The sequence below is a fragment of the Heteronotia binoei genome, chromosome 21 (assembly GCF_032191835.1).
Source record: "Heteronotia binoei isolate CCM8104 ecotype False Entrance Well chromosome 21, APGP_CSIRO_Hbin_v1, whole genome shotgun sequence".
Lineage (NCBI taxonomy): Eukaryota > Metazoa > Chordata > Lepidosauria > Squamata > Gekkonidae > Heteronotia > Heteronotia binoei.
In genome coordinates, this window is record NC_083243.1 from 11,250,132 (window position 1) to 11,260,834 (window position 10,703).

General features: G+C 49.2%; 1 protein-coding gene across 1 annotated transcript; it reads left to right on the plus strand.

The window, feature by feature from the left end:
- Positions 1-5,965: 5,965 nt before the first annotated feature.
- SOCS4 (suppressor of cytokine signaling 4) lies at positions 5,966-7,853 on the plus strand. Its single transcript, XM_060261838.1, has one exon. It carries the CDS (start codon positions 6,061-6,063, stop codon positions 7,357-7,359), a length of 1,299 nt encoding a protein of 432 aa, XP_060117821.1. The 5' UTR covers positions 5,966-6,060; the 3' UTR covers positions 7,360-7,853.
- The last annotated feature ends 2,850 nt before the right edge of the window (positions 7,854-10,703 follow it).

The window sequence follows — 10,703 nt, forward strand, 5'->3', positions numbered from 1 at the left end:
TTGGCCTGATCCAACATGGCTTCTCTTATGTGACACAGAGTGTTGGACCGGATGGGCCACTTGCCTGATCCATCATGGCTTCTCTGATGTTCTTATGTGACACAGTTGGACTTGATGGGCCACTGGCCTGATCCAACATGGCTTCTCTTATGTTCTTATGTGTGACACAGAGTGTTGGACTGGATGGGCCATTGGCCTGATCCAACATGGCTTCTCTTATGTTCTTATGTGACACAGAGTGTTGGACCGGATGGGCCACTTGCCTGATCCATCATGGCTTCTCTGATGTTCTTATGTGACACAGTTGGACTTGATGGGCCACTGGCCTGATCCAACATGGCTTCTCTTATGTTCTTATGTGTGACACAGAGTGTTGGACTGGATGGCCCTTGGCCTGATCCAACATGGCTTCTCTTATGTTCTTATGGCTGTCCAGGTTAGAGACCACAGCTCTTAACCTATACACCATGCTGGCTCTCAACTGAAGAGAGAATGATGTTTTTGGGAGGAGGCCATTTGTTTCAAGTGATCTAAGTAGATTACTTTATTTATAATGTGTAGTCTGGATTGTTAAGGGGGCGGCTTTTGTGATTCAGAACACCAATTACTCCAAAAGCTAGCAGGGTCAGCCCTGGTTTGTACTTGGATGGGAAGCCACAAAGGAAGTTCAGGATTGCTGCACAGAGACAGGCCATGGCAAAGAAGTGGGCAGTAGATTCAGCATGGACAAAAGGGAATATTTCTTTAAGGTAGGACCAGAACCAGCGGGTTGAAATTAAATCAAAAGAGTTTCCAGCTCACCGTTAAGAAGAACTTCCTGACCGTTAGAGCAGTTCCTCAGTGGAACAGGCTTCCTCAGGAGGTGGTGGGCTCTCCTTCCTTGGAGGTTTTGAAACAAAGGCTAGAGGGCCATCTGACAGCAATGAAGATCCTGTGAATTTAGGGGGAGGTATCTGTGAGTTTAGAGCAGTTCCTCAGTGGAACAGGCTTCCTCCTTGGGAGGTGGTGGGCTCTCTTTCCTTGGAGGTTTTTAAAAAGAGGCTGGATGGCCATCTGATAGCGATGAAGATCCTGTGAATTTAGGGGGAGGTATTTGTGAGTTTAGAGCATTTCCTCAGTGGAACAGGCTTCCTCCTTGGGAGGTGGTGGTCTCTCCTTCCTTGGAGGTTTTTAAACAGAGGCTAGATGGCCACCTGACAGCAATGAGGATCCTTGAATTTAGAGGGAGGTGTTTGTGAGTTTCCTGCCTTGTGCAGGGGGTTGTACTAGATGACCCTGGAGGTCCCTTCCAACTTTATGATTCTGTGACTCTTTACACAGCAAGTGATTAAAATGTGGAATCTGCTGCCAGAGGAAGTAGTGATGGCCACAGGCATGGACAATTAGATACATTCATGGACAATAGGTCTATCAGTGATGACTAGCCCTGGTGACTAAAAGAAACCTCCATGTTCAGAGGCAGTCAGCCTCTGAATCCCAGTGCCAGGAAGCAACATCAGGAGGACACTGTCTCTATGTCCTGTTCCTGGACATCCAGAGGAACTGGTTGGCCACTGTGTGAAGGAGGATGCTGGTCTACTTGGACCACTGGTCTGATCCAGCAGGGCTCTCCTGATGTTCTTATGAAGGCCTCAGCCTCTCTGCCCTGTTGTTGGCCCTCCAGAGGAACTGGTTGGCCACTGTGTGAGGGAGGATGCTGATCTACTTGGACCACTGGTCTGATCCAGCAGAGCTCTCCTGATGTTCTTATGAAGGCCTCAGCCTCTCTGCCCTGTTGTTGGCCCTCCAGAGGAACTGGATGGCCACTGCGTGAGACAGGATGCTGGATTAGGTAGACCCTCACTGGTCTGATCCAGCAGGGCTCTCCTGATGTTGTTATGAAGGTCTTGGCCTCTGTGCACTGTTGTTGTCCCTCCAGAGGAACTGGTTGGCCATTGTGTGAGACAGGAAGCTGAACTAGATGGACCCTCACTGGTCTGATCCAGCAGGGCTCTTCTGATGTTCTTATGAAGGTCTTGGCCTCTCTGCCTTGTTGTTGGCCCTTCAGAGGAACTGGATGGCCACTGTGTGAGGGAAGATGCTATACTACTTGGACCACTGGTCTGATCCAGCAGGGCTCTCCTGATGTTCTTATGAAGGCCTCGGCCTCTCTGCGCTGTTGATGGCCCTCCAGAGGAACTGAATGGCCACTGCGTGAGACAGGATGCTGGATTAGGTGGACCGCTGATCTGACCACCAGAGTTCTTCTTACGTTCACCTCTGTTCGTCTCTTGACTTGAAAACCCTGTGTGACTTGGTGGAACTTTCAACTACAAGAGAAAAACGATATGGCCGGTTACTGCCTGCTCTACAGAGAGTTAACTACAGAACTAAAAACCCTGAGCAAGACCTGTGCCTTTGGAACCTTAACAGACTGTCTGATGAGAGCCAGGATTTGATGTGGCCATAGGGGGAATGTGATGGTGCGTTAAAAGGATTTCACCCTGGGGGTGGCGGGAACCTCTTGCAATTGTGAAAGTAAGATAAGGTGAGAAGTGCTCCGAAGGGGTCCTTCAATATTTATTTGATTGCTTGAAAATGTGGGAAAGAAATGGCAGTAAGGGTTCTGTGACAACAATTTAAAGCTCCAAAAAATGCTCAGGCATATCACGAATGCCCTGTCGATGTGAGCTAGTCATAATATACATTGGGGTTCCTTCTGCAAACAGTATGGCGATCAGAGCCCTCTCCCGTATGGCCTAGCGCAGGCGTGGCCGAACTTCGGCTCAGGAGCCACATGTGGCTCTTGAAGCCCCTACCACCCCGTTGGCTGGCATATGTCTCTTTAAATCACTTCTCCAAGCTAGCCCAGTTGGTGACTTAGAAAATGCATTTAAAGTTGCTTTATTTCCACCCCTCCCTCCCTCCCTCCCTCCCTCCCTTCCTTCCTTCCTTCCTTCCTTCCTTCCTTCCTTCCTTCCTTCCTTCCTTCCTTCCTTCCTTCCTTCCTTCCTTCCTTCCTTCCTTCCTTCCTGTCTTGTGGTTCTCAGACATCTGACATTTATTCTATGTGGCTGTTATGCCTAGGTGTTTGTCCACCCCTGGCCCAGCGCGGTCTTGTGAGAGCTAGCCCAGAAGCTAAGCAGAATCAGCCCTGTACTTTGTACTTAGATGGGGACCCCCAAGGAAGTCCAGGGCCACTGTGCAAAGAAAAGTAATGGCAGATTGCTTGTGTATGTCTTTTGCTGTGACCTGGATGGCCCATGCTGGCCCAGTCGCATCAGATCTTGGAAGCTAAGCAGGGTGAGCCCTGGTTAGCAATTGGATGGGAGACCACCAAGGAACTTCCGGGTCATGACACAGAGTCACCCAATGGCAAACCACCTCTCAGTGTCTCCTGCCCAGAAAACCTTACCGGCTCACCATAAGTCAGCTGTGACTTGAGGCCAGATAAAGAATCCTGGATGGGCCAGTTCCGTCCCCCGGGCCTTATGTTTGACACCCCTGCTTTATAAGGATCTTTTTGGCTGAGAGATATAATTTTGGCAGGGTGGGCACTGGGGGAGGCTTTGCCCCATTTGCTACAGAGCTTAGGGGTGAGCAACCCTCACTTCTCCCCTTGCTGACACATGACCATCTTAAGTCAGGTAAATGTTCTATAGGAAGACATAGAAGGGCTGTGAACACCTCAGCTACAGTGGGACGTATCCAGCAGCAGCCCTGGGAGAGCTGGACTGTATAGTGCTTGATGAATCCCAGGCGCCAGGTCACCATGGCACCTGAAAATTTCAAGGTGGCATCTAGAAGAAGAAGACTGCGGATTTATGCCCCGCCTTTCTCTCTGAATCAGAGACTCAGAGCGGCTTACAATCTCCTTTCCCTTCCTCCCCCACAACAGACACCCTGTGAGGTGGGTGGGGCTGAGGGGGCTCTCCCAGCAGCTGCCCTTCCAAGGACAGAGAGCGGCCTACAATCTCCTTTCCCTTCCTCCCCCACAACAGACACCCTGTGAGGTGGGTGGGGCTGAGAGGGCTCTCACAGCAGCTGCCCTTTCAAGGACAGAGTCTCAGAGCAGCCTACAATGTCCTTTCCCTTCCTCCCCCACAACAGACACCCTGTGAGGTAGGTGGGGCTGAGGGGGCTCTCCCAGCAGCTGCCCTTTCAAGGACAGAGTCTCAGAGCGGCCTACAATCCCCTTTCCCTTCCTCCCCCACAACAGACACCCTGTGAGGTGGGTGGGGCTGAGAGGGCTGTCCCAGCAGCTGCAGGTGGAGGAGTGGGGAATCAAACCTGGTTCTCCCAGATAATCCGCACACTTAACCACTACACCAAACTGGCTCTCTAATGAGAGGGCCACATGTTTGACACCCCTGTATGTAGTATCTCATCTGCCATTAGTGCACGAAGTTCTTTTTGCTGCTTGTTGAACTTTCCTCTATCCAGAAGGGACGTGAATTCTCTTCTTAACCTGTCGCTTCCTATACTGGCTCTCATATTCCATTAAAGATGAAGCTTTTTAACCCAGTGACTGAATTATGTAAACTTGGGGAGAAGGCTTGCTTTTTGTGGCGGCAACTGTGCGCAAGCAAACTCCTTCAAGAGGGCTTTTCTACGCAGGCGATAGCGTGGCACTGTACAAAAGGCTGCGCACAAAGTTGCTCAAATCAATCATCTGGGACTGTGGCCTTTACTACCGCGTATAATTGGCTGCGGGTTGGATCCCTTTGTGGAATGTTGGCATCGTTTAAAGTGTCGGGTTAACGCTTGTGCCATTCTTCAGTTCCGTTTGTAGCCTTCTGCAGCCTTAACTCCTACTGCGCTGCTTACTGAACGTCCCATCTTGTTGGTTGTATTTGGACTCGCTCTGTGAAATCTGCTTGAGCAGGGCCGTGGCCAGGATTTCACATTTGGTGGGGCCCAAGGCAGAATTAGTTGTTTGGTGGGGCTCCTGACACTGTAACCTGCCTTGGGTTTTACAAGCTAACCCCCCTTTTCCTGGGCAGTTATAGCATCTCCGCTCCCTCTACCCATTTCTTATGTACCCCTCTTGCAGCAGAGAGACCAACAGCAATGTTACTACTTGTTCAGAGTGGTGGTGAGCAAAGGGGGCAGATTGGGGGCCCTCCAATTGAGGGGCCATATAGTTGGAAGGGGGGGGGGGTTGAAAGGATGGGCCTGGGTCCCCCTCGGCCCCCACTGTAGCTACAGGCCTGGCCTTGAGTCCCAGTGAGAAAGGCAGACTATAAGTAACGTGACAAATAAAAGACAACCATCGTGCTATCCTTGTAGTTATTTACGGGCTAAGTTTGCCATAGTTTTAATAAAACTAAAAGAAACTGTAAAGAGGTTGGGGTTAGGTTTTCTGTTAGTAGAAATTAGAACAGCTGGTCCTTTTGTTGTTAGCGGCTGACTCTTTACTGGGAGAACCGGGTTTGATTCCCCCGCTACTAAACTTGCAGCTGCTGGAATGGCCTTGGGTCAGCCGTAGCTCTTGCGGAGTTGTCCTTGAAAGGGCAGCTGCTGGGAGAGCTCTCAGCCCCACCCACCTCAAAGGCAGTGTTTGTTGTGGGGGGAGGAAGGGAAAGGAGATTGTGAGCTGCTCAGAGTTTGAGTGAAGAACGGAATATAAATCCAGTATCATCATCATCATCATCTTATAATACAGAACCCTTGGGAGTCTGGTTTCTCAGTTTGGGGACTAGCTCCTACAGCTAACTTGTCAAGGCCAAGGCAGAAAAAGCCCAGCAGGAACTCGTTTGCATATTAGGCCACACCCCCTGGCATCACCATTGTTTCACATAGGGCTTTTTGCTGCAGGAACTCAATTGCATATTAGACCACACCCCCTGACGCCAAGCCAGCCGGAACTGCGTTCCTGCTCAAAAAAAAGCCCTGCGCAAGGCAAGTAGAAATGTCCTCTTGACCTGTAAAATGTGTCCTTCCTAACTAAAGCTGAGACCTGTCCATTTCTGTTTTTCATAGATCCTACACCGAAGCGCCTAACAGAAGCTCTCTTTGGTGAGGACCAAGACATTTGCTGTCGGTCGTCCTGGGACTTTAGAGAAGCCGCCCGCATCAACGATGGCAGAAAACAAAGAAAGGAGCGCTAAGAATACAGACGTGAGACCAAAAACCAGCCGGAGCAGAAGCGCAGACAGGAAGGATGGTTACGTATGGAGCAGGAAAAAGCTTTCCTGGTCCAAAAGGAGCGACAGCAGTTCCGATGCCGAAACGGCAAGTACTTCAGGGAAATCTGCTTTTAGTTTGAGGAACCAGGAGCGGAAACACAGCTGTTCCTCGACGGAGCTGGACCTGGAACGGTCATGTGGCCACAGGTTCCTAGGCCGGTCCCTGAAACAGAAACTGCAGGATGCCGTGGGCCAGTGTTTCCCTATCAAGAACTGTAGCAGCCGGCATTCTTCAGTGCTCCCATCCAAGAGGAAAATCCATATCAGCGAGCTGATGTTGGACAAGTGTCCCTTCCCGCCACGGTCCGAGCTAGCTTTCCGCTGGCATTTGATCAAGCGGCACACTGCCCCCATAAAGCAAAAATCAGAAAGCTGGCTCAGCGTGGCGTCTTCCCACAGCGAAGGGAAGGAGGGAGAGGTCGAGAGCGCGGACGGAGGAGGGCCGGCGGTTCTGCAGGCTTCCGGTTTCGGCAACAGCCCTTCCTGCAGCTGCGACCCCCAGGGCGAACCCGCCGCGGGCAGGCCAGCAAAGAGCAGAGAAGAGAGCGACATGGACTCCGACGACGAGGCCGTGACGCTTTGCGCCAGCTCCAGGAAGAGAAACAAGCCGCGGTGGGACCCCGGCGACGAACTGCTGCAGCTGGAATCGCCCCCGAAATATCACACCCAGATTGACTACGTCCACTGTCTCGTCCCCGACCTCCTCCGGATCAACAACAACCCGTGCTACTGGGGAGTGATGGATAAGTACGCGGCGGAAGCGCTTCTGGACGGAAAGCCGGAAGGGACATTTTTGCTGCGAGACTCTGCCCAGGAGGATTACCTGTTCTCGGTGAGCTTTAGGCGTTACAGCCGCTCTCTGCACGCCAGGATCGAACAGTGGAACCACAACTTCAGCTTCGACGCCCACGACCCCTGCGTCTTCCACTCCCCCGACATCACGGGACTCTTGGAACATTACAAAGACCCCAGCTCCTGTATGTTCTTTGAACCGCTGCTCTCGACCCCCTTAAACAGGACTTTCCCGTTCTCGCTTCAACATATATGCAGAACTGTGATTTGTAACTACACAACGTACGACGGCATAGATGCTCTTCCGGTCCCTCCGTCGGTGAAGTTGTATCTGAAGGAATATCACTATAAGTCAAAAGTTAGAGTCCTCAGGATCGATGTACCAGAGCAACAAACCTAAAAAATTAGTTTGAAGGGGGGGGGGCGGTTTTGTTCGTTTTTCTTGTTTTGTTCGTTAAGAGCGTTGGAAAGTTAGAAGGTCTGTCTTTCTTGCTGCCATTTTTTATTCTGGGAAAACATTTATAGTCCATACAGATCTCCACCCCGGCCTTATGATCAAAATGGATTTTTATTCCCCTATTCCACCAAGGCAGATTGTTAGCGAAGATGTAACGAAATCTGCAGATTTATTGATAATAATACCTTGTAGGGGGGGGATGGGATTTCGAGTAGGTTTTTTAAACCTTTTCACTCAAGGTTAATCTTTTAGATTTTAAGCTGAAATCCAAAACAGAATTTGTCTTTTGTATTCTGCGATTTATAATACGGTACAGGCATGTTTGAAACACTGTGCGAAAAGCTACACAAGAGTGACCAAGTTGTATTTTATACCTTTCTTTGAAAAATTAGTACTTTGTCCTCTCTATAAAAAGTAAAATTAATGTCTATTTATAATTCTGGCTACAACTGTGTGAGTTCTTAATCTCCCTCTTATACTTCGTAAATATCTTTATCCGGAGGTGGAATTCTAGCAGGAGCTCCTTTGCATATTAGGCCACGCCACTCTGATGTAGCCAATCCTCCAAGAGCTTACAAAAAAGAGCCTTGTAAGCTCTTGGAGGACTGGCTACATCAGGGGGAGTGTCCTAATATGCAAATGAGCTCCTGCTAGAATCCCTGTCTTTATCATTTTATTATGACTGAGAGCTGCCTGTCCTTTGAGATTCCATGTGACCACGATATGGTATTTTGCATTGAAATCACTTGCATTTTTGATCACTTTTCTTTTTCCATTTAGAGCCAGTTTGGTGTAGTAGTTAAGTGTGCAGACTCATATCTGGGAGAACTGGGTTTGATTCCCCACTCCTCCACTCGCAGCTGCTGGAATGGCCTTGGGTCAGCCATAGCTCTCACAGAGCTGTCCTTGAAAGGGCAGCTTCTGTCAAGAGCTCTCTCAGCATCACCCACCTCACAAGGTGTCTGTTGTGGGGGAGGAAGATAAAGGAGGTTTTGAGCTGCTCGGAGACTCTGAGATTCAGAGGGGAAGGCGGAATATAAATCCAATGTCGTCATCTTCTTCTTCCATTTAAATGTGTGCGTGTACTTAGGTTTTGGGATATCTGCTGAAAATCCCAAAACGATCACCGATCTGTATTCAGTGACACCGGAGTGAAGTTTTTGCTTTTGGCCGTCAAGATGTTGCTGATTTATGGCGACCCCAAAGAGTTTTCAAGGCAAGAGACATTTGGAGGTTGTTTGCCGTTGCCTGCCTCTGCGTAGCGACTCCTAACTTCCTTTGTCGTTTTCCATCCAGGCACTGATTGGGGCTGACGCTGCTTAACTTTTGAGATCTTACAAGATTGGCCTAACCTGGCCCATCCAGGTCAAGGCAAGAGACGTGCAGAGGCCGTTTGCCATGGCCTCCCTCTGCATAGCAACCTTGGACTTCCTCGGTGGGCTCCAGGAGTGGAATTCTAGCAGGAGCTCCTTTGCATATTAGACCCCACACACACACCCCGATGTAGCCAATCTTCCAAGAGCTTACAAAAAAGAGCCCTGTAAGCTCTTGGAGGATTGGCTACATCGGGGTGTGTGGCTTAATATGTAAAGGAGCTCCTGCTAGAATTCTACCCCTGGTGGAACAAAATAGGAGTCAAGTTTCACCTTTAAGACCAACTTGGTTTTATTCAGAACGTAAGTTTTCGTGTGCTCTCTAAGCACACCTCATCAGACGAGGAATCCGGTACAGTGAGCAAAGCCACACATAGCTGGTAGGCAGTGGCTCAGAATGCAAACCGGTATAAATTTAAGATCCATTGACAGTATAGTAAAATTATCTGGTAGGGACCTTTTGACCCAGGCTTCATACAATATAGTCCTTAACAGACATTCTCACATTTGGACATATTACTGTTTTATTGCTTTTGCCTGCTCATGCTACTCAGATCAAAGGTTTGCTCAATTTGTAAATTTTACTATACTATCGTTGGATCTTAAATGTGTACCAGTTTGCATTCTGAGCCACTGTCTACCAGCTATGTGTGGCTTTGCTCGCTGTGCCGGATTCCTCGTCTGATGAGGTGTGCTTAGAGAGCACACGAACGCTTACGTTCTCAATAAAACTAAGTTGGTCTTAACGGTGCAACTTGACTCCTATTTTATTCTACTACTTCCGACCAGCACGGCTGACTGCTTGGATTGGATCTTTCTACCCCCGATGGTCTCCCATCCAAATACTAACAATCAGGTCTGACCCTGCTTAGCTTCTGGGATCTGATGAGTATCAGGTTAATCAATCTTATCTAGTCAGAGCACAGTAAAGGTGGTACCTATTTAGTCAGGAACTAACAGTGCAGTCCTAAACAGAGTTATATCCAGAGCTTTTTTTGAGCAAGAATGCAGTTCCAGTTGGCTTGGTGTCAGGGGTGTGTGGCCTAAGATGCAAATGAGTTCCTACTGGGCCTTCTCTACAAAAAGCCCTGTCTGGAACAATGGTGATGTCAGGGGGTGTGGCCTAATATGCAAATGAGATCCTGCAGGGCTTTTTTGGTAGAAAAAGGTTGCATCTATCCAAGTGGGCAGCCGTGTTGGTCTGAAGCCGTAGAACAAAGTAGGAGTCAAGGATCACCTTTAAGACCAACAAAGTTTTATTCGGAATATAAGAACATCAGAGAAGCCATGTTGGATCAGGCCAATGGCCCATCCAGCCCAACACTCTGTGTCACATAAGAACATAAGAGAAGCCATGTTGGATCAGGCCAGTGGCCCACCCAGTCCAACACTCTGTGTCACATAAGAACATAAGAGAAGCCATGTTGGATCAGGCCAATGGCCCACCCAGTCCAACACTCTGTGTCACATAAGAACATAAGAGAAGCCATGTTGGATCAGGCCAGTGGCCCATCCAGTCCAACACTCTGTGTCACATAAGAACATAAGAGAAGCCATGTTGGATCAGGCCAGTGGCCCCTCCAATCCAACACTCTGTGTCTCATAAGAACATAAGAGAAGCCATGTTGGATCAGGCCAGTGGCCCATCCAGTCCAACACTCTGTATCACACAGTGGCCAAAAATTTATATATGTAGAGAGAGAGAGAGAGATACACACACACACACTGTGGCTAAGAGCCACTGATGGACCTCTGCTCCATATTTTTATCTAACCCCCTCTTGAAGCTGTCTATGCTTGTAGCCGCCACCACCTCCTGTGGCAGAATGTAAGCTTTCGTGTGCATGCAGACTTCCTTCAGAGGAGGGGATAGGGTACAGTGGGCTGAAATACATGTGGTTGGTGGGTTAAGAGT

What these genes read in the sequence shown, in the direction of transcription:
- SOCS4 (XM_060261838.1), top strand. Translation starts at nt 6,061, where the DNA reads ATGGCAGAAAACAAAGAAAGGAGCGCTAAGAATACAGACGTGAGACCA.